The sequence below is a fragment of the Crotalus tigris genome, unplaced genomic scaffold (genome assembly GCF_016545835.1).
Source record: "Crotalus tigris isolate CLP2741 ecotype Arizona unplaced genomic scaffold, ASM1654583v1 scf7180000018368.3068619, whole genome shotgun sequence".
Taxonomy (NCBI): Eukaryota; Metazoa; Chordata; class Lepidosauria; order Squamata; family Viperidae; genus Crotalus; species Crotalus tigris.
This window is the reverse complement of record NW_024096968.1, coordinates 2,246,372-2,274,327: the sequence shown is the minus strand read 5'-3', so window position 1 is coordinate 2,274,327 and position 27,956 is coordinate 2,246,372. Positions and strand designations below refer to the sequence as shown.

The 27,956-nt window shown below is 35.0% G+C and overlaps 2 protein-coding genes across 5 annotated transcripts in view; one reads left to right on the top strand and one right to left on the bottom strand.

Moving 5' to 3' along the window:
• The window catches only part of EMILIN2 (elastin microfibril interfacer 2), a 40,415-nt gene extending 14,872 nt beyond the window's left edge, over positions 1-25,543 (top strand). The window contains exons 4-9 of one of the 4 annotated variants that reach the window (XR_005557632.1): positions 86-1,975; positions 7,017-7,487; positions 9,280-9,315; positions 10,218-10,346; positions 14,617-16,911; positions 25,036-25,543. Coding sequence is in view for 1 of the 4 variants with exons in the window: in XM_039351028.1 (XP_039206962.1) it covers positions 86-1,975; positions 7,017-7,487; positions 9,280-9,315; positions 10,218-10,346; positions 14,617-14,948 (2,858 nt within the window). In the remaining 3 variants the exon portion in view is untranslated. Of the gene's footprint in view, positions 1-85; positions 1,976-7,016; positions 7,488-9,279; positions 9,316-10,217; positions 10,347-14,616; positions 18,140-23,167; positions 23,841-25,035 lie in introns of those variants that run through there. The other 3 variants (XR_005557633.1, XR_005557631.1, XM_039351028.1) reach the window with 3 other exon arrangements.
• LPIN2 (lipin 2) overlaps positions 18,686-27,956 on the bottom strand; it is a 42,936-nt gene continuing 33,665 nt past the window's right edge. The window contains exons 19-20 of the mRNA XM_039351029.1: positions 24,706-24,809; positions 18,686-21,641 (exon numbers count right to left, since the gene is read on the bottom strand). Of these exons, the coding sequence (XP_039206963.1) occupies positions 21,497-21,641; positions 24,706-24,809 (249 nt within the window). The 3' untranslated portion in view covers positions 18,686-21,496. The remainder of the gene's footprint in view (positions 21,642-24,705; positions 24,810-27,956) is intronic.

Below are 27,956 nucleotides of genomic sequence, written 5' to 3'. Positions count from 1 at the left end.
ATGTAAATAATTTTTTTCAGTGTGCTCCTTTTTATTGTTCACTACTGAAAAATAATTAAAAGACTGCCACACTTTTCCTCTACAGATTCTAGACCAAAACAAAAACAAGAAGATTTACAAGATAAAAAAATACAGTTTTTGGAGGATGAATTATTCCGGCTTACACAGACTGTGCTAGAACTTCAGTCCTCTATAATAAGTGCGGATAAAAATCCAAAAGTTACTGGGCAAGAAACTGCAAGTCAGAGAGTAATATCTTGGTTGAATAATCTTCATGACCATCCAGGGTTGGACAGTACTTTGGAGGGAAAAACAGAGAATACCTATCCATTGAACACTAATGACTCATACAAATCTGGAACAGAAATCCTAACATCTGAAGAAGATGAAATAAAGGATGACCTGAAAGCCAAAATAAATAGGTTGGAACAACTGAATGGGAAAGAAAATGGCTATGAAGGACAATTAAAACAGCTCCAAGAAGCAGCCCAAGGACCAATAATAACAATGCCCAACAATCAGTTGTATCAGGAATATATAGACGCCAAATTTGAAGCCCTGAGACAGGAAATGTTGAAAGAATTTGAGAAGAAAATGGCAGATCTGAAAAATTCCTGTGAATACAAGCTGATAGGTATACAACAACACTGTGATAATTATGAGGCCAATTTCTTGGGACTAAGAGAATCTGTTGCAGAAAAAGAAAATGACCTAAGAAAACAAATTCAAAATCTACAGAATGTTATCAAAGCACCATTAAACCAACCATGCTGCAGTGATGCTAAAAGCGATGACATTAGAGAACAGATGAACACTTTGGATAAAAAGATAGAGAAAATTGCAGAAGCAAATAAAATTTTAAATGCCAGGATAGATAATGAAATAAAACATATTTCCATTCCATATGCAGAAGACAACTTTGATGAAAAATGGGAGGAAATAGAAGCAAGGATTAATGTTACAGAGAAAAATGCTGAAGAACACTGCTTTTACATTGAGGAAACTCTTCGTAATGTTATAGCTACTAAAGTAGACGAAGTAAGGGACTTATTTGACAAAAAGTTCCAAGCAATAGAAAGAAGACTAGGTTCTACTATTCTAGATATTGCTAATGTTACCGGTCCAGATGATATATATACTACTCAAGGATCAAGACTGCGGAATAATTCAGAATCTGAAAATAAGCATATTGTATTGGAGATTAATCTTATGAAGAACAAATTACAACACACTGAAGATTTTTGCCAGTCTTTATCAAAGTATTTGGAAAGTCTTCAGAAAGGAATAGAAAACACTAACAGTAAATATGATCGATTATTTTTGAAAACAAAAGACAATTCTGATATTTTAAAATCTTTCAATAGCTCTTTCAGTGAAAAGTTCAATTTAATTAAAGGCACTCAGCGTGACATTCATAAACTTCATAGGGATCTGCGAATAGTTCGGTTTGGTCTGAATGCTATTGATAAAGATGTAAAACTCCTTCAGAATGACTTAAACAGCTGTAAAGATGAACTTTTAGGTGTTAATTCTACATATGGGAAGATACAGCTTGAGTTGTTCAGAAAAACAGATGAAATACAGAAAACGATGAACAATCAAACAATTAATCAAAACAATCATTGTTGCAATCACTTAAGCAAAAAGATAAATCAATTGAATGGGGAAGATTTTTTTAACTTGACCAAATGTAGGGATAAATTACCTGGCATCTCAGACTTGGAAGATAAAGTATCAAATGTTGAGAAAACTTGCAATAAATTAGATTCTGTCTCTAGCAGTCTTCAAAGGATAAAGGAAGGATTAAATAAACACATATCCAGTCTTTGGAATTGTTTCAATCAGATGAACATAACTGTAACATCTCATTCAAAAGATATTTTTAGCCTCAAAAATTTTACCCAGCAGTTCAATAGCCAGTTCTACAAATTTACCATTGACCTACAGGACCTGAAGAAAATTCAGCCTCCCATATGTAAGTTGGCTTGCCTTTTCTATAGATTAATTTTTAATTAGAAATATAATTAATATAGTTAAACCAATTTTAAAAATTAAGTGGCAACTTTATTAGAAAACAAGGGAAATAGAACAAAATGTCAAATTATCCCTTATGTTTTGCATGAATGCTCTTTACTTAAGTCCAAGCCTTCACTATTATGCCAGTTTGTGCCAGATATCATATCATTGCTTTACATGCACCATTAAGGTAAAAGTAATCACGATTGAGTCTAGTTGGACTGTTGGATTGACATGGATATTTATATACATGAAACTTTTGAAGTATAATACAGAAGAGGTTTGCCATTGACTTCTTGGAGATGTTTATGTTTCCCACAGCAATACCTTTGGCTTCCCAAGTAGTTCAAAAAATTCAAGGTTAGGTAGATGCTGTCACTATGTTTTCATTATAACTTTAAATATATTACAAAATGCAAATATCTGGAGCTGCAAAATCCCAATTGACTTTGATATGGCAGCAGAAAGATACAGAATACTGTAACTCTTAGATGCCATCTAATAGTCCCACAGATTTTTGCAGCCCAGAATTATAAATATGCTTCAAAACTTAAAACTTGGAAAGCAGTAACAGTTAGCTTTCAGTCTCGTAAATATCAATATCATAGGGCAGATTTCTCACAAAAATGCTTGTGAGCACTAAAGAAAGAAATAATATATATATGTGCATTTGCCATGTGTTATTTTTTTTCAGTGCCTTCAAGTCAGTCTTGAACATGGAGACTACATGAGCAGATGTGTGCAATTTTTTTGCTAATATTTTGATAACATTTTTGGAAGAGGTTTACCATTGTTTTCTTCCCAGGACTGATAGTGTGTTACTGCCCTAAAATCACCCAGCTGACTTTCATACATAAGGCAAGGCAACAACTCATAGTGTCCTGGCTTTTAATCAAGTGCTTTTAATTACTACAACAAACTGACTCTCATCATATAATATACTCAATATTAAAAAAAATTGTATTTCAGACCATTTACATATACTTTTTATATCATATCATATTCAAAAGTGAGTGTGCAACATTTTAAATTTTGTTTATTTTCTTGTATTAAAATTTTCTATCGCTTGCTTCCTGGTTCTGATTCTCTGCAGTCCTTTTCTCTAGGCTGCAAAGTATATTTCATTCTTCTAATAGTTTATTTTATTTACTTGAAGCACAATGGAGCCAAGGACATTTTAAATGACTCAACTCAAATATATGTTGACAAGTTAATGAATATTGTTGATAGACTGTATGTATAAAACATGGACCAAAGCCTTATTTGGTTGCTTAGTCAACACTTCCATTTAAGGTAGTGAGATGCTTGGTCACATAAAGATGATTCAGCTGATAATGGAGAGTATCCTTAGAATGACAAAATCTGCTCATAAATGTGAAGATTTAGGTTGGGAGCAAATTTATTTTCCATAAAAAGGGGATTTCTGCTCAAAAGTGCTAGGCAAACCACTAAAATAGGATTAATTAATGACAAGTATTCACAATACCATAGATGCCTTTTTTGTACATGGAAACTCATGTTCAGTATATCAGAAGAGGATTAAATCATGTCAGCTTTCAAATAAACAATGTTAAAAATATATAAAATGTGCGATAGATGTAGTTAAATATAGTTATTTCTCCAGTCATTCCCATAATATATAAATATACAAAACAGCTGTATAAATATAACTTCCCTATCTAGGAAAACAATAGCTCAATATTTATTTCTGCCAGTAAGAATCTGTATTAGGCTCAACGCTTGTATAAAAGCTGTGTTCACATAGTACATTTACAGATACTTAAATATGGTTTATATGCTATTATTTCAGTTTTGAATTCCTAACAAATATCTTGTATTTAAGTTATCAGTCATGTCATGAGAAAGCATATCTTGATAGTTAATAAGTTTCATTTCAGAATTGTAGGCACAGATCATGGCTTTTCTATAATTTATATAAAAGAATTGTTAACTGTTTTAGCCAATGTTATTTTGCCTTAATTGGTAGAGAATGACAGGTGTTAATCAACTGCTAACCGTGTAAACAAAGCATTTTGTATGTAAGTACTGTCTTCTAGCTGCTTTGCATATAGATGTGTGCTGTTTAACATCACACAAGAATGAGCTTGCTATGGAAGTGGATTGACACCTGAAATAAGTTTTGTCCTTTTTAGATTATTTACAAATGTTTTGCCTATAAATGGTGACTGCTTTATCATTTGGCCTTTCAATGAAACTGTGTGTGATATAAAGCGACTGTATCAGACATCCAAAAGGCCAAAGTAGCATTTAGTGCAGTGTTGTGACATGGATGGGTATGTACCTGTCTGTTTTTCAATGCTGTTTGTCAGTAGCAATCCTTCCTGGAGAGGCAAATATATCTTTAAATGTAATCTCTAAATTTAATATTTGATATTTATAATTCTGCATACATCTGCCTATTTAGTAAGGCTAGTTGTTACTGACCAGGGAACCTGGCTCATGCTATTTTGTAATTATCCTTGGAACAAAAGAATTTGTGATTCCTTTTATATATTTCCTTATTTCTTCCTTGCCAAAGAAAATATCTTTTAAAAATTGATAAAAATAAGTAAATATGAACCTGAGAACATAATGTACACGCTAAGTACAAAGCAAAATGGAAAGCTGAGTAACTTTGGGACAGTCACTCTCTCTCAGCCCACCTGTTCAAGGGGAAAATAGGAAGAGGAAGGAATATTATGTATGTTCGCACCTTGAGTTACTTATAAAATAATAAAGGAAGGATAAAAATAAATTAATAAATTAAGAGGCACGTTGGCCCTCAGTATTATATAATAACATAGTTTTATCATTTTAAAAATTCACTTTCCTTCAGCTTCCTTTCTTGGCATCATGTGAGTCTTGTCTTTCTATACGCTTACCAGTAACATGCATCTCTCTTTTATTCTAGATTCTGGGAGATTTTTCTCCCTACTTCAATAAATCTTGTATTTCTTTTCGAAACTGTGCTGGGGGAAGCAGGACTTGACCTCTTGTTCTTATACACGGCTATGAATTACATCATGCCTTCCATCAGATGTGAAAGTCACATGGGTGGATTGTTTTTCTTGGCACATTAAATGGCAGCTCGTCCCATGTCTATCCTTTTCTTATATTAGACAAATAAGAACTAATTTCCAGTTGCTGTATTAGACGCAAAGGAAGCATGTGCAGTTTTAAATTTGTATCTCATTCAAAGTGTATAATGGAAATATATAGTGAAGATTGGAACAACTTAGAAAGAAGCTTTAAAAGTTGTCCTTCAACCTGGTGAAAATATAATCAAGTAAAAATATGTGAGAGAGACAGAATAGGTGCACACATCTATAATAGTTTGCCTTGATGTCTCTTCCTTTAAAAAAGTTATTTAAGTGGAGACAGGAAAAAAGATATTTAAAGAGAAAATAATTTATAACTATATATTGCTTTAATAATTGTTTATTCATGTCAGAAGCATCACAATTAAAATAAGTCATACTATATGACTTAAAATTTAAAATATAAAATGCAAGGTTAAAATATGTACAAATTAAACAGATCTTGCCCAGAAACTAGCAACATTAATTGTGTTCTGTCATTACATTAATTTTTTTGCCTCAATAATTAGTGCATCTTCTTAGTAGAACTACAATATTTGGGCTGTCAAAATTTGGATGATCAATAAATCAGGAGTCCCCAACCATCAGGCCGTGACCCACTACCGGGCCACGGCCCATTTGGAATCAGGCAACATGCAGTTCCACTTGCAAAAGTGGTGGGGCTTGCATGCAGCAGGCGCTCGTGCTCATGCACACCACCACCTGTGCGAGCGGCAAGCGCTCACGTTCACGTGTGAAGGTCCATTTGTGTGAGCAGCAGGCGTGTGTGAGCATCCACCATTCACACGGGACCATCCCTTCCCCCCCCCCGCTGGGCTGCCATGCCAGAAAGGTTGGGGACCGCTGCAATAGATGACAACAAAGAGGTACAGAAAACTAACTCATTTCTGCCATCTAGTGATAGTACATATTTTTGCTAACCTGATCTAATAGCCCTCCTTATTCATATCCTTTCTGAACTTTCAGGAATTACCCAAATGCTATTTAGGAAGGTTCCTCCAGTCCCCAGAGCAGATTTGATAGATGATTGTAAGAATAGTTCAGAAATTATTCTGCTAAAGATATTTTTTGTCAGTATGCGGGCAGCATACAGGTAGTCCTTGCTCAGCACAACAATTCAGTCCAACAATATGATTGCTAAGCAAAGTGGTCACTAAGTAGTAGCATCATATGACAACAACTGGGCTTACTATCTTACTTCCCTTTCAGTCATTAAGACAGTGACATAGTTAAGTGAAAAATCATGTGAATATAATTTATGGTTTTATTTCCATACAGTACAATATTAACTTTGCTTGTAGACGAAAATGTGCACCAATTGTAAAGCATATGGATGATCTTGTGATTGACAGATATTCTCCACTTGCATTCTTACCATGCACCCACCAATCTACACTCATCCACCCACTCACGAGCCCCTGTCTGGGGCACCCATCTATACCCACTCATATTCTCTGGTGCCTGCCCTTAGCTCTCACCTAACAGCTTGCTTGCCTGGCACTCCTGCCTCTTCCCATGTCATTACCATGGGATGTCCTTGTACAAAGATAAACATGGTCCTGGGATTATGAAGGCAACCAAGACTGCCAGAATTGCTGTGGTATGGTCATATGAAATCATACTTTACAACCATATCGCTTAATGGTATAAATTCTGTCCCAATTGCCATCATAACCCAAGGACTACTTGTATCTGGTTTCTATTTGAACAAAATCCTAGATCTCTTAATTAATACATATGGTTCATTGGTTGCTTGATGTGATCCTTTCATTATAAAACAAAAGCATATGATCAGCCTTGCAATTCTGTATTATAATTAGGTTAATGTTATAGATTTTGTTATAATATTATAATCTATAATTTTATCGATATAGAAGTTTTCTATTCTCTATATATCTTTAGATGAAAAGCCATCAGTGCTGCTACCAAAGGAAGTGCAAGGAGAAATTCCTCAGCCACAATCAGACCCAAGAAAACCATTACAGTCATCTCAGCCAGACAAATTTCCAGCGCCAACACAGCCAAGGATTCCTGTACAGTCACAAACAGAGGTGCATCTGAAACTATCACAACCCCAAAGATCAGTACAAATTCCAGAATTAAGAATACCTCTGCAACCATTGCGTCCACAAATAATCATACAGCCCCCCTTGCAAGGAATACCTCTTCGGCCATCCGATTCCAGAATTCCAATGCAGCCATCAAAACCAGGGTTCTCTTCTTTGCCTGGATCAGGTGGATTATTGATGGAAGCTGGACAGGCAGGCCCTCCTGGTACACGTCTAAGGTCAAGAAAAGGACTGCCTAAAAGAATAAATGGGCAGGATGGCCACAATAACATGCTTATAGCTGAAGGATATGCAGGTGCACCAGGTGAGGAAATCAGCATTTTTAACTGTGATCAGTTCTTTCAAATCGCTGATGAAATCAAATTACTCATTGTAATTTTTTGTTCAGATACTATATTAAAAAATGCAATGAATGTCATCAGTGTTGATTAGGCATAGATAAACATAGACAATATTATCATGGAAAAGATGTTAAAAGGGAAGCCATACTTATATTTGACTTGAAGTGTGTGTGTGTATGTGTGTAATATCACTAAGCTTTCCAGTATAAGTGCTTTCACTCAGGTTTTCAGCTAGCTTGCTTTGCATTCTGTTTTTCTTTGCTATATATCAAATTATTTTTAACATTCCATAGCTCAGTCCTCATTATGATATTTTGGGGACCTTTACCTTATCATTTTAAAGAATTTGTCTTTGCATATATATGAAAATCTCAAGATCATTAAGGGCACTTATATCCTCCCTCTAGTTTTCCAGTGATCATTTGGGAGCCCAGTTTTGTAAGCTTTAACTGCTGAGTTCACTATCAAGATTATCACTTATTGGAACGGGTAATGGATACAAATGAAATGCAAAGAAAGTGGGACTGAACATTACTAAGGTTTTTGAAATACCGTTCTGGAGTTTGTCGAAATCCATTAAGAAGGGAGTTAATTCTTCCTGTACTTCAGAAGTAGATGGTTGCTTAATCAACAGTAAGAAGGAGAAGCGCAGCGTGATTACAGCACAATCTGCTATTACCTGCTACTAGTTCAGGATAAATACTGGTCTCTAATTATGATATTAATGTATTAATAAATCATAATTTATTAATTTTTCCATTCATGGCTGAAACCCCCAAAGGATTCAATGGCATAAATGACTTTTTTTCAGGGCTTAATGCTAAATTTAACTAGCTTTCTCAGAGTAAATATTAAATATTATTAATAAAATGACCAGACTTGAAAATCAGTACTCAGAAGTAAAACCCCAGCTCGGAAATTCTTCCAACAGCTCATGATACATTTGTCTTGGAATTATAGTGGGGGTGTTAAGACAGTAGCTGCTAACTATATCCTTAATTGCTGTTTTACTGAGAAAGGATAGAATTTTTCTCACTCTGTCCCCCACCCCTTTCTTCTCTGAGAAATTACTTTAGAGCAAGGATATCCAACCTTGGTAACTTTAATGGCTAGGTGGGGAATTCGGGGAATTGAAGTCCACAGGTTTTAAAGTTGCCAATGTTGGGCACCTCTGCTCTAGAGTCTAGAGCAGCGGTTCTCAACCTATGGGTCGCGACCCCATTTGGGGTCGATCGACCATTTCACGGGGGTCGCCAAGCAAGGCTGTCCGCCATGTTTTTCCCCTTTTCCGGCGGGTGCCTTACTTCCCTTGGGCTGGGCCAGCTGGTGGCCCAGCCGGTGGTTGGCCTGCTCTGTCTCTGCCGCTTGCCAGCTACGCCTCGGCCGGCGCAGGGGGCGGCACCACGCATGTGCGGCACTCTCGGGCAGGGAAAGTCCTCGACTTATGACCGGTTGGGTAGTCCTCAACTTACGACCGGTTTAGTCCTCGACTTACGACCGGTTTAGTCCTCGACTTACGACCAGTTGGGGGTCGCGGCATTAAAAAGGTTGAGAACCACTGGTCTAGAGCAAAAGGAAAAGGTTATTTTTACCACTATCTAACTTCTTCATTACAGATAGCAGTTCTAAAATCACTGAGTTTGAAAAGAGCACTCCCTAAAATTATTTGAAGGCTGCACTAGTAAAATGGGACAGAGAGAAGAGAATAATAGTTTTTAAAATATTATTTACATATATGTTCTTCTTATTTTATAGGTTATCCAAACCCACCAAAATCTCCATCTCCACAAGGTAATGCTGTTGCTTCTCTTAATCTCTTGAAGCTAATTTCCACTTTATACTTCTTGAAACAATTTATACCATAAATGCTATTTTTGGAAATCTTATTTGAAGAAATCTTGTCTTAACAAATAAAGAAATCATCTCTTAACATAATTTCAAAATATGAAATGATCTCATACTCTACTTAAGGATAATGGAAGCAAGTGGAGAGAAAAATAAATACCTATTTATTACTTCCTTTTTGTTTACAAAGAAAGTTTGCAATATTCTTTTTTATCCTGTAGTTCAGTGAGTAATGCTGAAAATGGATAAATGGCACAGCAGCTTGGGAAATGATGAATGAAAAATAATAATAAATGTGAATATTTTTGTACACGTAAACATGTAATTTTTTATGTCATACATTTTGCACACATAAAATGGTGAATGAGAGTTTAAGCATGCAAAAAATCGCAAATAGGATTTTTAAAAGGTGCAGAAATGTATAGCATATAATAGTAATAGTAGTAAAGTTGGAAGGGACCTTGGAGGTCATCTAGTCCAACCCCCTGCTCAGGCAGGAAACGCTACACCATTTCGGACAAATGGCTAATCAAAGACTTGTTAATTCATTGTTATTCCTGATTATGATACCTAGAATCTTTGGATTCATGTCTTGAACAGGCACCAAAAATTGATTGGCATATCCGTCTGTCTGTCTAAACATGTACACACACACACACACACACACACACACACACACACACACACACTATATTCTTTTGAGAGTTCTCTGGAATAATATCCAAAGTTTGCATATAGTTATGGACTTTCTAATTTAAGGGGGAAAATAGGTGTAAGACAAATTCAGTGCTGTTTGGTATTAATATTTTTCTTAAACATATTTAAATTATATTTGTTTTCCATTTTAGTAGGAGCTTTTACTTCTTTGGTATCTTTCTCTGCTGGCCTCACAAAGAAGCCTTTCCCTGAAGATGTGGGTGTGATACGTTTTAACAAAGTCCTTGTAAATGATGGAAATTATTATAACCCTAACACAGGTAAGGGACAAGGTGGGCCTGCAACTTGGAATTTGCTTGGGAATTTTAATAAATTACAACAGCAGACTTCAATTATTTAGATTAAAGATTCATCTTTAATTTTCTGGTACTTTATATTTTCCCATCTTTCTGGAGGTTACTCAAAATAGAAAGTAACAAGGCAGTCTAGTTGCAGCCTGAATCTGACTTGGTTTCCTTGTCAGTTGACTCTAAAAACCATCTCATTATCTGTTCTGACTACAGTTTTTGATATCTTTACACACAAAGTTTATTCTGTTGCAAATGGCTGCTACAGATTGAAGGGTAGGGTGGTGTAGCTGTTTCACAAGTTTATATAACTTTTCTCCACAGAAAAAGTCAGTAGCACATTTGGACAAGTTTGAAAAAATATTTCCTGGGCGAAAAACAACTTTCTGCTTTTTCTGTTTTCATTTTATTTGTGCTATTGCAATGCAATCGATTATTGTACAAACTTTCAACTGTTTCAGTTTCTTCAAGCTGTATAGTTTCTATTTCTGTCTGCAGTTATATAACACAAGCAAGTGATGCAGAAATAGCTTGATTTAAACCAATTAATTTGCATTAAGTATGAGAAGCAGTGCATCTGTGCAGTATAATTTTTTTGCCTCATCAGATTGATACATATAGTACTGTTTCATTAGCCTAAATTCTTCTGGGTTCAAAGCATAACCAAACCAAGTTAATTCAGAGTAAATTAAGTCAAGACTATAATTTTAAATTCTGGACTAGCCAGAATGAACAGTTCTGAAGTATTCAGTACTTGTGGTTCCATTTAGTACAGTGGTTCTCAACCTTTTTAATGCCGCGACCCCCCAACCAGTCGAGGACTATTCAACCGGTCGTAAGTCGAGGACTACCCAACCGGTCATAAGTCGAGGACTTTCCCTGCCCGGGAGCGCCGCGCATGCGTGGTGCCGCCCCCTGCGCTGGCCGAGGCATAGCTGGCAAGAGGCAGCGATGGCGCAAGATGACCATCGGCTGGGCCACCAGCTGGTCCAGCCCAAGGGAGGTAAGGCACCTGCCGGGCCCCACGCGTGCCAGCAACCCTCCCTGCACCCGCCAGCCTCCCACCTCCCACCCCTGGCCCTCTTTTACTTACATTTTTAGTAGTTGCTCAGCAGGGAGGGGTGGAAGCTTCCAGACAGCTCGCCTTCGCTGCAGACAACTTGCAGCACCGTTTGCAGAATGGGACTTTTGGTGGGATCAGCAGGGCAGAGACAGCCTGGACAATTCCTATTGGCTTTTGAAAGCCAATAGAATTAGACCCTATTCAAGAGAGTCTATTCTATTGGCTTTCAAAAGCCAATAGAATAAAAGGGAGTAGCACAGCTAAGGAAAAGGGGGAAAAAATGGCGGACTGCGTTGTTTGGCGACCCCTGTGAAATGGTCGTTCGACCCCAAATGGGGTCGCGACCCACAGGTTGAGAACCGCTGATTTAGTACATGGGTGATCTTTTTCCACCCTGCATCTCTAGGGAAGGGTCCTTGGTGCTCTTTGAGCTTGGTTGTTTTCTTGTAGACATTTCATTACTCAAACCAGGTAACATCATCAGTGCACATCAGCTTTCAACTTTCAGAGGTGCTGCTCTGCAGGCCACTGGATGTGAGACCTATCCATTCAGTTGGGCTCTAGAAATCAGTTGGGTTTGTTACTGTGGTACCAGCTTCCTTGCTGCATAGCAGCTTCCCTGCCTGGGCTTCTTGATCCCATCTCTGGGTTGGCAAACTGAGTTCCCCAAACTTATGATCTTGGGTCTTCAACCTGCTTTCTTGGGGAATGGTCTGAGGCAATTATGATGGCAATTCATGGCCATCATAAGGGCCTATCCCCAGCTTCTATCTCCATGTCATCCAGAGCCTGACATAAGACAGTGATCGCACACTAGATCTGGTGTTTCTGTTAGAGCAATATCTACATGACCTTTGATTGGGAGGGGTTTTAGTGTCTCCCTTGTCATGATCAGATGAGGCCCTGATTACTGTAGGACTCTCTGGTGCTGGGATCCACTGCTGGAAGGTTGGAACCATTAGATTGGTCCTCTCCTGGTGATTGATAGACCTGGAGAGGTTTCAGAAGAAGATGGGAGTTGTTCCTGTTGATCTGGTGCTTAGTCTCCTGACACCTTGGTTGCCACTTGGAATAAAGGAGTGGCTGAAGCGCTGAATCGTGCTATGCAACAACTCCACTCTCACGGATCCCATCACTCCCTGTGGTTTATGGCAGAGTTGAGATGAAATGGGAGAAGAGACATGTAGAGCACTGCTGGCACTAAACTAAGCACAATCCAACATGGATTAGAACCACAATTAAGGCCCACCTTGTTGCAGCAAGGATGGCAGTACTTCTCCACCCTTATTGCTTCCATAGATTGCTGTTCCACAGCCCTGTTTCAGGTGATACAAGTTCTCTTGAGTAAAGAAGACCTGGGGAACTTTTTGCAAGGATGTGGAGAGGAATTTGTTCAACATCACTCACAGTTAGACCTTGGCCTTGTAAGTCCAGAAAAGATGGCTCAGATAGAATCTTGCATGGTTATCTGAGAGTGGCTTGAATTTGTTGAATCAGAAGAAAGCAGCACACATGGTGTTGCATGACTGGATCCTAGTGGTGGCTAATTGTTGTTTGAGTGAGTGGGTTGTTCCTTTACCTCTCTTAAGGAAGCCTTGGTCCACCGCCTTCTCAAGAAGCCATTGTTGGACCCCTCAATACCAGATGATTTTCACCTAGTATCTAACCTAGAAAGTGGTTGCACAACAACTTTAGAGGACCCTAACTGGAATGGATTATCTGGATCTTTTTTAGTCTGGTTTCAGGTTTGGTCTACTTTTGGATGATCTCTAGTGATTGGGTATCCGTCCTTATCTTACATGACCTCTCAGTGGTTTTCAATATCATTTATTCAAAGGATTATGAGTGGGAGGCATGGTGGTGTGCTTGTTCACCTTTTTTTCTGGGCTGAATTAATTTGGTAGTGATTGGGAAGAAGAGCCTGATCTTTGCCCCCTTCCTATGTGGGGTGATGCAGGAGTAGGTGCTCTCCACTCTCCTGTTTAACATCTAAATGAGACTGCTGGGTGAGCTCATCCCTCGCCATGGAATGAAGTATCATCCATATGCTGATGATACCCAATTCTACATCTCTGCCCTAACCCAGTGTCTAGGGGCTATGAGGGTCTGGATGGTGAACAACAGAGCAAGACTGAATGGCTTTGGTCTGGGGGGCTATCTGGTTTTAGGACTAGACCGTATTTGATGCTGGATGGAATCACATTGCCTCAAATAGACACTGTGTGCAATCAGGGATCTTCTAGACTCACAATTCCTGCTCAAGAAGCAGGTGGCAATCATGATTAGGAAGGCCTTTACACAACTTTATATTGTACACCGGTCATATCTATTCCTGGATCAAGGGGCCCTACTCATAATCCTTCATGCCAAGTCAACTCTCAGTTGGACTATTGCAATGCACTGTAGATGGGACTGCCCTTAAAGTGGGCAGCTGGTGTGTGCAGTTTTGTGAGTTTTTGGTAGATTGCAAGTTACATCTCTGCTGTGTGAGCTGCATTGGTTACCAGTTTGTTTCTGGGTCTGGTATCTTAAAGATCTAGATAAAATGAGATCGGTTATTTGAGGGAACACTTCTTCCTGATTTAATCTGCCCATCCCATTGGAACCAACAGAGTAGGTATGTTACACATTCTATTATTTAAGGAGTTATATTTGGTGAGCTGTAGGCAAGAGGGACTTTTTGGTGCCTGCATCATGGAATCTTTTCGCTCCAGAAATGAAGTCAGCCTTGTCATACCTTTGAAAGTCCCTCAAGGTCCGATTATGTCAGCAGGTGTAGGGACATCAGGGGATGGATGAACTTGTGAGATGGCTCATCATTTTTAATATCCCTCCATCTTATTATTTTGTTATTCTTAGTTCTTTTATAGTTTTTAATGTTTTAATAATTATTATGTTTTAAGTAATGATCATTTTATATATTTACTGTTTTATTGGATTGACTATTGCATGCCTCTCAGAGTCTTTTCTGTGAGATGGGCAGCCATATTTATTATTTTATTTAATTAATAAATAAGAAATCTAACTATTATGTGAGGAATTCTGCTTTAATAAAATGAAATAAAAATGAAACTTTCACAGTAAAGCTGTAATGTTTTTGTTTCTTTGTCTTGAAAACAATAAATATGCACTTGTCCTGTTATACTTAAAGGATGTTATTTACTGATACTTTTTTTGCAGGTGTTTTTACATCTCCATATGAAGGTCGTTATCTGATCACATCTGTTCTAGTGCCTGAGAGAGGTGAATATATTGAAGCGATGTTGTCGGTCTCCAATTCAAGTGTTGCTCAGCTTCACACAGCTGGCTATAAGAAAGACCTACCTGAATATCGCAAGCCGAGATCAGGAAAACGGATTTGTGGTGGAACTGGGGCTTTTCATCTTGTTCTTCATCTCAAAACAGGTGCAGAAGTAAGCGTTGTAGTTACTGGGGGCAGGTTAGCCTATACAGACTCTGATGAAATATATTCTACATTCAGTGGAGTATTTCTATATCCTGAAATTTCTTAGACCTGAGCAGAAAACAGATAAATTGAATCTGAAGGAAATAATGAATTGATAAGTGTTAATATTCCTCTTTCCATTTTTCTCCATTTCAGTAATTTGGCTCCTATATGAATCTATTTTCCTTCTCCTGTTTGTTTTATTTATAGAGTATGGTTATTTATGTATAGACCCAATTTGGTGTAGTAGTTGAGACATCAGGCTAGAAAGCAGGAGACCATGAGTTCTTCTCCTGCCTTAAACATAAAGCCAACTGGATGACTTTCGGCCAGTCATTTTCTCCCAGTCTAGGAAATGGCGAAACACTTCTGAAAAATCTTGCCAAGAAAACTGCAGAGACATATCCAGGCAATTTCTGAGAACTGGACACAACTGAATGTAAGAAAAGAAATATGCATACGAAGAGAAGCTATAACTTAGTCACATTACAAAATATTCAAAATACATATTTTGCAACATTTGCTAGTATCTGAGAGAGCTATGATGATAATATAATGGAACTTTATTCAGATTTCTATATACAACTGTTCTTATGAAACAATATCTTTGATATCTTTTTATTGTCTCTAGCAACTCTTTCTCATACATTATTTTTATTAGCTTCCTTTAGCTACTGGGAGTTTACACCAGTAGTATAGATCACAGGGATACTTTGCATATGATTTAAAAGGGACTTCATTCCCAAACAGATTTCATGACACTTGGCTATATCACAAAATCTGAAAATCTAGTGAAGGGCACCCATCACTGTCTTCCAAAATTAAAAATGGTTGAGATTTTGAGTGATAGCCACATTTCACGAAATCTTTATGTATGCACTTGAATTCTCATGAAGATTTGGTCATTTGCGTTTTAAGAAATGCAAGCATTCTGTTGCTTGAAGGCTGCTTATCTCATTCAAGGATGGGAGCTTCATTTCTATTCCAAGGACACTTCATCTTGGATGATCTGTCATGGTCCATACCCAATGCTGAACGCAGCAAGAGCTAGAACTGCAGAAGGCTGTCTTTTTTTCCTACCTCTTATTCTCTTTTTTAATGTATTTTGTCAGAAAGTGAACAGAATACTTCCAGATGGCTTTTAAAATACAGCTTACACCCATTTTTCTATTCCTGAGTTAGCTATTGAGATCATTGCAACAACTATGTAATGAGTTGTATTGTCCCTCATGTGAGGCTAAAATTGAGAAGTTGGCATGCGTGACTGCATAAATCATACAATTTGTAAACTATAGTTTATAGCTTTGTAATAGGAAAACAGTCATTATAAATTATGGCATGTGGCTTAGTAGCTTGTCTGACTCTGCTCAGTTGTGCCTTATTTAACACACAATATTAAAAGAACACAATTTTGAATCTAATATATTTATTGCCTATATCTAGTTTGTGTAACACAAAAGATTAAAATTAAGAATTTCATTCTTCATAGCTGTCTCATCTCTATAATACTGTTAATTTCTACATAATTATTTTAATTTTTCAAAATTCTCATTTCTTGTCAGTTTTCTACCAATTCTATATTATTTGAATCCATTTTTTTAAAAAATGTATCCAATATTTGCATCAGCTTATAACAAATGTTTTCTTTTTCCCAGGACTTCTTTATTTAGCATTTTAATAATTTACAAGCTCACAAGAGAACACAAAACTGTATTATTCATTCATAAGAAGTACTTTTAGAGCAGACTATGCTAATAGCAGCCTGCCAAATAATACTTTTTTTCTTCTACTTTGTAAGTTACAAATGATGCTAAGAGCTATTCTCATTAATCTTCCCTGTTGAGGTCTCAGAAATAGTTATGTCCTTCATTGTTCCATGAGCTATCCCTGAAGAATTGTTTCTAAGCAACATAAAGCAAACTTCCTCCTGAAAGATGAGCTCATTTTTAAATTGATACATATGCAGAAAAATGTTTTCTATCCTCAAAACTAGAAACATTCTTATTTTCTTCAGAATTTTATGAAAACATGTAAGTACTAAATTGTTCATTTTTTGCAGTTCACTCAAATCGAGTAAAATTATCACACCATAATCAATAAGTGATTGCTTTCTGTTTTACCATTTCACCTGGATCTACTTGAATACAAAGCTGGTAATTTTAATTTCTAAAAAAAGTAATCTATTCAGATTTATTTAAAAATAATACAATGCTGTCAGACAATCATAGGGGCCTAAGAGGGCCATAGCGCTATACATTTTAGAAAGATTTTTATTACAATTAATCATTGTGAACAGCTGCTTTGTTTCTTTAACATTTGAAGTTAAAAAGCAGCTTTTAGAATTAGAAAAACTCTCTTCTGGGAGTTACTTCTCACATTTAGAAACAATATTATATTTCAAGCATTTTAGGACTAGTTAATAAAACTCAAAAGTGTATTATTTGTCCAGGCTCCTAATGTATCATTGCTTTCAATAGAAGGGCCTATAACTTCCTATAGAAGGGATGGCAGAACCTGGGGTAGAGTGAAAAGGGTGATCAGCCTAGAATCCCTACACAGCCACAAGAAAACTACATCCAATCCTTGAGTGCTGTTGATCCTTATCTAACTAAACAAGTGTTAACCCTTAGTTGACAAGATTCCTGTGCACAGACTTTTTGCACTAAATCAGTTTAATTGAACCTTCATGTGTGGACTTGGTCTTTCATGCCTGATATATTGTTATTCACAACATTCTGTATGTAATTTTCAGATTTGGTTTTGCATGAATGTTTTCAAATTTTATAAGCTATTTCAGCAAAATGTGAATGTATCCATTTGTGCTTGGTCTTCCACAAAATTAATTTTGCAAATGGTTGTTCAGTTGTTCCTTTAGCATGAGTGTATTCAAAAGTAGAGCAATGTTTAAGTATCAAGTGTTTATTTTCAATTGGAAATTTGCTGCAGTATACAGTATACTTTAATGAAGAAATAGTTCCCATATCTTTTTCACCATCCAACTTTGTCAAGTCCAGTCACTTTACCTTTTTTCTCCAATAATTGGTTTCATCTTTGTTTATCTTCATATTTTATGGGATTTATGCAGTTCACATTTCATATTTCTAGGAAATGTCAAAGGCAAATCACTTTATATGTTTTCACCATAGTTTTCAAACATTTGCATATAATAGCTGAATTCTTACTGATGCTTGTTGGACTCAGTTAAAAACATTCTAAATATTTATTGCATATGCAATAAAACATTCAAGTGGAAGAACAGTAGAAATGGTGGAGTATTTTTGTTCCAATTTCTAGCCTTTATTTTCTTTTTTCATATCAACTCAGTATTTTGTATTCTGAATATGCACCATGCTCTTTGGATTCTTCCCAGTACTTCTTTCCCCAGTCCCCGCTTTCCTCCAGTAGTTTTACTGTCAAAGGATTAAATTATTACTTTATTTATCCTGAGATGGAAATGTTTCTATTTCCATTGCACACTGACAATTTTGCTAATATTACTACAACTGCCAAACAACTGCATAGGCTATAGAATACAGCACCCAACCACAAGTGCAACCACTAGAATGTGAACTATTTTTATACAATGGCAATAGCTGTATTGTACTTATTTGGTTCTTCAGTAGAACAAAATTAACATCAAAATGCATTTTAACACACTCATTTTTCATTCTCTTGTCCTATCCTAAATACTTGGTACTATAGAGTTTCTCCTCCTGCATTTAGAATTGAATTTTAATCCCCATAATATTTATAAGTATTTATTTATGCTATAAACATTTCTATAGAAACACTAAGACACTTAGGTGCAATTTTACTATAAACTTTATTAAACAATTTGATATGACATTTTTCCTAATACATCCAGTTTGTACCAAAAATCACTCTTCTGGAATGTTTATTAATAAGTAAACAATGTTGTATCAAAGGAAAAATCCAACTAGTTAACAAGAATGTTCTCAAAAGTTTTCTTCTTTCTCAAAATCTGAACTGATCAAGTGTAGAGTTTGTTTTTAAAAAATCTCAAGATTTTTGCCAACTTTCTTACTTGTAAGGTCAGAAAAAAACGTATGTTTTCAGGTATTATTATTGTATTTGGCATTATTTTAAAACCTTAGTTTACACATTCTAATAACCTATATATGATACATCATATTAATTGAATTACCCAATTCTGAGTCATGAAATTTAGTGAAATATTAATTTTCAAAATGAAGACAGATTTTTTCAACCAATATATTAACAGTAACATTTTTTTAAAAAAAGCTTATCTATTCATTTTTATATATTTTTACTATCTTCTGGACAGCCTGAACAGAAAGAAATAGGAAAACTGAGCTTTGTCTGACAATACAAAACACCAACATTCTGGGTCCTGCTTTATGTTTTTTTTAAAAAAAAATCTGCAGAGATTCAGATCAAGTTTTTCAGCTCATTTAGATTGCAGTATTTATTTATTCCAATTTATTCCAATTGACCGGTGCAGCAATTCATTATATTCCTAAAGTAAAATTACTCTTAAAAAAACAGACTGACATAGTAAATAAACATAAATGTACATTTCTTTCACAGAAAGAATTAGCTTACATGTACTGATTCAAAACAGAAATGGTACAAGGATTGTTTCCCAACTCATTAGCATTTGCTACCAGGAAATAGTTTAAAGATGAACTCTTATCAGAAAGTGAATACTGAGACAAGGTTAATCACTGGCCAGCTCAGGCAAAACCCAAGCTTAATATGTAATTATCTAATATGTTATCCAGAAAGATTTAAATAGATAATAAATAATCACCAAGTTAAGACCTGTATACTTGTTGCAATGAAAAGTAATGTTTAGATCAGGATGACTCAAGCACTTTATAAATTTAACAAAGAAAAGAGCAGAATTCTGAGTGCATATAACTGTGTAATGGAATTCTTCCTTGAAAAGGAATTTGGAAATTCTCAACATTCAAAAATAAGCCATAGGTTTTTTCCATACCAGCCACATTATCACAGAAAAATTAACTTCAGATGACTTCATTATGTTGTTAGGGATTCACTTTATCAAAATGAACTTATAAAACATTACTAAAATGCAAATTAAATACTACTGCAGCGTAGAACAAATATCACATCTTTTGTGGATGTTAATGGAATTTTTTTTTGTTTTACTGAATTTTAATCTAAGAAAGTGCTTTATCAAATATGAGCGTGATTACATAATACAGTAATGAATTTGATATAGTACAATTGGCAATGACTAATCAGAATTATATAATTTCAGCATACATTGAGAATATTGTTAATCTTCCAACAGGATGTATATTTGTTTCAACTATACTACACTGCAGCCGAAACACTGTTTATTTCATTGGTGTTAAGAATCTGTACACTTAAAATAGTGTAAAAAATGCCATACCTTGAAATTTCTAATTTTTTCAGATATATTTTCTATACAAGTTCAATAGAAAATAAACCATTCCTCCTAATATTGTGAAACACTGTTTCTAAACACTACTGTAACATGAACTCAAATCAATAGCAGACCTTATCGTTTGATATATTTACATATGTTTCAGTGTCCAGAAAAAAAAACACCCATTCACAAGTGTTGCCTATCCATTCTTAAAATCTGAGATAAACTTTAAGATAGTCTTTAAAATTATTTTGCTAGGACGTAAAGGTAAAAACCTGCAGCAGTGGAAAACAAATGAAAGACAACTACTACTTAATCCAGAACTTTGATTATTTTTTGAGATTTACTGTGCAGCTAATACAAAATATTTAATCAGAAGTGACATTTATAGCAGTTTCAAAATAATTCACTGACCTGCACCTTTTTTATCAAATTGAAAAACCCTGATGCAGAGATCCTGAAAAGCAGTCCCAGTTTTAAAAATTGACTGTATGTATTGCCTTTTATTTAGAAAACAAGTTTATTCCTGAATATTTTCTGTATGTGTTGCCTAGTAACTTTTCCATCAGGCATAAACTAAACTTAATTAGGAAATGGCAACAATTGCTCATTTTGCAGCAAAGGAGTTCTTACCACTCTGTAGACTTTCAATTTCAGGTGGTACTGTAGTTTACAAAAGAAAAAAGTGCTGCGAGTAAAAAGCTCAGGCAGGTCTATCATACTGTGTAGGATTTAAACAAACTGCTAAAGGCAAACCTGCATAAATGCATAATTAAAAATAGCATTTTACTTTGATTTCATTTTTCTAGATTTATCCATTAACCCCTACATTCCTAAGACACACATAAAAAAATTGCATGATGTTCTCAGTTGCTGCATCTAAAACACCTTAAATGCTATTTTGAATATTATCCAGAATTCTTATAGCAGACCAAACAGAAATACTACGAGTTCCACATTTTTTGTATTTCATATACACTGGAAGATGAAAAGCTAAATTCATCCATTTTCCTTAATTTGAAAATTTGCTATTTCAGAAAATTATTTTTCCAGTATCTTTAAAAAAACAGTGGGCTTGAATAAAGAACAAAGAAGATAGTTTTCAATTTCACTAGTTTGTATCAACGAATAGCTCTTCTTGTATTTAATAAGACATATGGTACCAAAACGTTATAATGATCTCTCCAGAAGGAAGCTCTGTGTTTGAGTGATGCTATTTAAGCTAAATCTTCCATATTCACTTCAGGAAGCAATTTTCTCCAGTAGCAGAAAGAGCTGAATTCTGGGCAGACAAAAGCAGAACTCTGTTCTTTATTAATTAATGGAAACAAATGCTCCACGAGTTCATTTAATCTGTAGTAGCTGTGTAGAAAACAAATTGAAAAAATATTAAAATATTAATATTAATAATATTAAAATATTATTAAAAATTATTATCTTGATTCTATAGTACAATATTATATATACTTACTCTCAAGAAGCTTGCCCCACTAAGTTTAATTGTACTTATGCAAAGGATAACAGTGATATTCAAGTTTTAGCAAATGCTACATTCATAAATATACATTTGAAGGTTATAAATACAAGTGTAAAAACATATAAAACTCAGAAAAATAAAAAAGTGCAAAGAAAAGAAGAAACAAAGGAAAGAAATATACAGAAAAAACAAAAGAGAAAAATTACAAACCGTTGCTTTCAATCTTCTCAGCAGAAGTTATAAATGCATTTATATTTATCCTCTTTCTCTAAGGGTATATAATTTCCTTCTTTCCGTAATCTACTCTTTCTAATGATCAAATCCAAAAATCACAAATTCATTTTTTCTTTTTGTCAGCCAAAAGCCCATGTTATCCCATGTGTTAATAAAAATAGTAGTTGATTTTCTGTAAGCAAGCAAGTTTCTTTTGCCTTCTTTACTAGTTCCATTATCTTCATCAACCATTCCTCCACTGTAAATACAGCTAGTCCTCAATTTAGCAACTGTTCAAAGTTACAACCTTGGGATATTTATGACCTGGATTCAAAGTTCTGACAGTCTTGTGACCAAACTTCAGGTGATCAGCAACATAGCCACTGTTTGCAGCATCTTATGACCACATGACCATGTTTTACAAAGGTTTTGCTAAAAACCAGCATTTATTTCCAATTTTTGGCAAAACCACGCCCATAGCAAACTTTAGCAACCATAACATTCACTTAACCAACACAAAATAGTTACAGACCAACCCGTTTCACTACTCTCATGACTCAGAACCTTGATGGGCAAACTCCATTACAGCTATAAGTTGAGGACTGCTTATATTTTAAGGTCATTCCATTTTGTGTCTGTAATATCTTGCAGCTGTACTCATATATAATAATATTCTTCAGTGGCTCTTCTCCAGTTGTTTGTCTAGTTATTAATCCCAGCAAAAATCCCAGTTATTTCAATTTGTAAAATTCTTGTATCATCATCAACCCTACATTTTCTGGCTTTTTTACAAGTCTACCAGGCATAATAAAATGAGACTGACAAATGCTAAATTTTATTGTCTATTTGCACATATGTGAACACAATTGTCTGTTTGCACATATGTGAACACAATGAACAAGGCATGACAAATCCAAAGTTGCAAATGCTCACAATCCTAGAGCTCAAGCTAATCATAAGGTGAAATCTCCAAGAGGTAGATATGTACAAATTTATCACAGATATCTAATGAATTTAGAGAAAACATCTGAAAGAGTTCAGACATGAGTTAAAGGGAAAGCAACATTCTAACTAGTGAGCAGAGATAATAGAAACCCTGAGAAAACCAGGCAGCAGAGCCATTAGAAGCACGAATATCCTTCTTTCCTGGGCTTTTAAAAAGAAAGAGGGTTATATCTAATTTGTCTTTGGTCTGTAGTTTTCTCACAGGTGAAAGCATCTCTTTTGGTTCAAAGTCATGCAGGTAATAACAATTAATCAGTGGAACAACCTGCCTCCAGAAGCTGTGAATGCTCCAACATTGGAAGTGTTTAAGAAGAGACTGGACAGCCATTTGTCTGAAATGGTATAGGGTTTCCTGCCTGAGCAGGGGGTTGGACTAGATGACCTCCATGTCCCTTCCAACTACTACTACTACTACTACTACTACTACTACTACTACTACTACTACTACTACTACTACTACTATTATTTCCTTTTTCACCAAGCTGAGACTTGGAAATCTAGGAAATATTAACCAATTTATGAATCATTAGAAGCTTCATGCAAATTAGAATGTTTATACTATGCAACATGAATGAGTGGTGGCTTTTTTTTTATTCTGACCACCAAATCCCACTTAATAAAGCCATTCCATTAGGATACCATCACTGATAGTATCAAAGGTATTGAAAGATTCAAAAGGTTCTCCCCATTTCATTTCCCCAGAGAAGACCATTCATCATAGCATCCACTGTTTTGATCCCAAATCCAGGCCTGAAATCTAATTAAAATGGCTTAAAATAATATTCATCTGAAGCTATCACCCATTATTGTTTTTCAATAATAATTTTATTACTAATTTCAATTGCAAAGATAAAATCTAATACAAATTAAAAATAAAAAGGAAATAGGAGCAGAAAAAAATAGAAAAGAAAAAGTAATAAAAAGAAAAAATATATAAGGAAATGACTTCCCTTTTTATCATTATAAATAATTTTAATAATGGGATACTTTCCATATCCCATCTCTTGTCTATAAACAAATCGTTGAAGTCTCATTTCAGTCCTGATCAGCAAAAGTCCATTAAGGATTACCAAAGACAGCATATCTACTTTATTTTTAATTTGTGCCTTTTTTTTTCCAAATTTAAATCCAATATAAGAAAATCCAGGTTACTCTCTGGGTTTGTTGTATGTTTTAACCAGAACCCTTTTAGTTATTAAGACATTATCCAATTTCTTTCGTATGCCCAGTGTAACATCTTTTTCCATGTTATTCTTGTTGCTGTAATTTGTAAATCCATTTTTAATTCAGTCTTGATTTTTTTTCAGGTAATACTTGTTCTTTTTCCATAATATCTTTTTAGACCGAGACTATGCATAGAGGTAAAGACTATTAAAATTAACTTCTAGGTCCACTGTTCAGAAATATCCTTCAACATACTCAATGCTAAGAATATTTTGCTTCGTTCTGTAATTTTTCAAAAATAAAATCAAAACAAGAGCATTTTGCTATGGGAAGGATATAATAACTGTAATATTTAATTCTAAAATCATATTTAAAATCCACCTGGACAATTAATCTGTTTGTAACTTTCCAAAATTAAAGTTCTAATCACCCCTTTTGTGCTAGATTAAAGAAATGCAGTTCTTTAACTATAGTCAATTTACAATTACACATTGTAAATTAATAACAAACATAACTTCACACAATATTGTAATCTTGCCCAGTCTGTTTTTAAAATCCTATACTTACGAAGACTTGTTTCCTTTTGTTTGTTCCTGGATAAGTTCACCCTTGGGGTTAACTGTAAATATTCTGCAGGCTGGAACTCCAACTTGCATATAGGCATAGACATCCTGCAGATAAACAGAACTTAACTGTATTTCAGTCCATAGGAGCTGATACCAATTTTATTACTTATCAACATTATACTAAACTACATAGGCACTCCAAATTATTTTGACATAGTTCTAAATTTGGTTAATTTAAAAAAGTTAGTTAACTAATTACTGTTGAAAGATATTAATTTCTAACATTTCTATCCTCCCAATCTTCTGAAATATATTATATCATCTCACTCAGTGTTGAAAAAATGAGTTGACTGGGAAAGCAACTATCAGCTGAAGTCCTGAATCCAAACAAGGATGTGATTAGAAAATGTTACTTTTGACTTCTGGTTTTGCATCACAGTGGGACGGGATGCAGGAAGGCAGGGCTCTGCCTTCCGTGCCCAATTTCGCCCTGCTGGAGGCCCTAAAAAGGGCCTAAAGTCGCCCTGAAGAGGCAATGAAAAGGATGGGTGCCTTGTTGATCACAGAGACAGCGGTATTTCCATTTGATCCAAGGAAAGCCCTCCAAACCGGCAGGGGAAAGACTGGCTACATTCTTGTAGCTAGCCATTAGCTGCTGACAACCAAAGAATAAAAAGCACTAATTAACACATCGTAAACAGCATGTTTGGAACTGGGTGAGAATATTGATCCTTTCTTTACTATTTTACAACTGAATTTCCTGGGAAAGACTCCCAAGAAGCCAAAAACCTCCGAATGTGAACAGAAGCAGCGTTTTAATTTTATGTGGGACAGAAAAATACAATACTGAAGTGGAAGTAACATAAAGCTATAGTTTTGATAAATTTGAAAACTGGGATAACCATTAAGATTTTCTCTTTTAAAAAAAATTGAGGCAAAATATAAGAAATCAATCCTTTGTCTTAAGAGTGGAAAATGGATTTTGAATGACGTCTAGTGGTGGATTTGTGTACAGCACTATAATTTGTTTTCTGGCTGCTTGGTGACTCCTAGCTTGGAAGAACAGCTGGCAATAAAGGAAAATATTTTGGCATACTTATTATCCTGACCTTCTTGGATTATAAATACCTACCGAGCTTGGACATTTAACCTCAAGAGCTAGTGGGAGAGGAAGAAAAATTTGACTTTGGACTACGCCTGGATGGAAGAGACTTTTGAGCTGTTTTCAGGGAGGTTGAACATTCTGAACACTTTGAACATTGTGGATTACAACCTTGCCTGACAGACAATTTTTGGATACTTGAGACAAAGGATCACTATAAAATATTGCTTTCAGGACTGGATCTATACTCTGGAATCTATTGGATTATAATGGCTACATATAAAGACCAGAAAACTAGAGGAAATTTTGATCTACTCTTACTGAGACTGATGATACTAGAAGATCTCCAGAAATCATGTCTCAATAAAAAACAAATAATTTTCAGAAGGAAATATACTCTATGTTACAACTAATTTACCAAACAATTGTTGCATACAAAGAAAACATAAAGAGAAATCATAATGAGACTAAAAACAATTTAGATAATATAAATAAGCAAATCTCCAAATTAAATCTACAGCTAGAAAGTTCCCAGATAACGACCACAAAATATAAACAAATAAACCAGAAATCAGAAGATGAAATAGAGAAAATGGATTTAGCGATGGAAGAGATAAAAGAAGGGAAATATAAACAACCATATACAAACAAAATAGTGCAAGATTTAGCCATAACAATGAAAATGCAAAAGACCCTTTACCCCTTAGGTTTGCAAAATACATCTGATGGCAAGGAAGATTTTAAAAAATGGAATATAGAGCTGTTAGAGGAAATGTCACAACTTGGGAGATAGGGAATGAAAAGAGAAATTGAGGATGTTGATTAAGGAATATAAATGGGCAGAATTCCCCCCCCCCCAAAATACCCTACCTAAATTGTCTTCCTCATGCCAAGCAATTTTCACAAAAATAGAAAGAAAATTCCTGGGCAATCTAATTGCCCTGGCTTGGAAATCTACTTGGCAAAGAAAGAAAGTGAGAGTCAGATTTAAAAAAACATAAGATTTGACCTTTTAGAGGGGCATTATATGTTTAAATACTTGTTTGAATCAGATTAAAAGAACGGATAACCCTTAGGAATAATTAGTCTTTTATAATGAAAGATATGATTTAGAACTAAAATAACATTTTTTTTCTTTCTTTTTTTTTGATATGGGAAATATGGAAATAAGAGGATTGGTATGAATAAAACTTTTAGCTATATAAATGTAATTAATATTGAGAAAATTATAACTGACAAAGATATTTCAAATACTGATGGGAAATCAAACCGTAACAAGGATATTGATTTATGAACTGATATTATTATTTGTATATTAGTAAAATATGATGAAGATGCTTATATCTAACTCTGTATACATCAATAGTACCAAAAATTGTAACTGTAATGACGGGAAAAAATATAGGACTGTGTAGTACTGAATAGATTTATATTGAAGAAGTTAATGTTAAATATCTGAACCGAGACATGTTGTTTACTAATCACTAAAGATTGTAATTCTTAAAAATCAATAAAACATTAAAAATGTTACTTTTATTTGCAATGATCTATAAACATTATTCTTGTCTGTCATCAAAAGAACCTTCTGATAGATGGGTGTCTATATAGGTTTGTTTAATTAATTAATGAGATAGATTACAAATAACATTACTAACAGTGAAAAAAGATAGTTGACTATATAGTGAAGAAAAACTAGATATGATTGAAATAAAATAAGTATGACAAAAGGAAAACATTTTACAGAAAAAATACACATACTATAGATTTAAAGTATCTGAAGATTACATTACATTTTTGGAATGAAATATTATACTTAAGGAGCTCAATGTGATATTGAATTATATTTTCAAGTATGGAATTTGTCATCGTATAAAAACCTTTTGTTCTATTGAACTTAACCCACAGCAAAGAGTAATTTTATATAATTGAGAAAACACTTACTGTCCTGGTTTTAAGAAATGGATCCAGAATATGAGTTTGTCATGTATTTTTGAAAAATATCTGTGTTCTAAAAATAAGGAATTGATGCAATTCATTGCTATACAACAGGAGTCTCCAACCTTTTTGGGTTGGCGGCCCGGTGGGAAAAGGAAGGACAGGCACCTTTATGTGTGCATGTGCGCACATGCAAATGTGGCACAAGGGGTAGG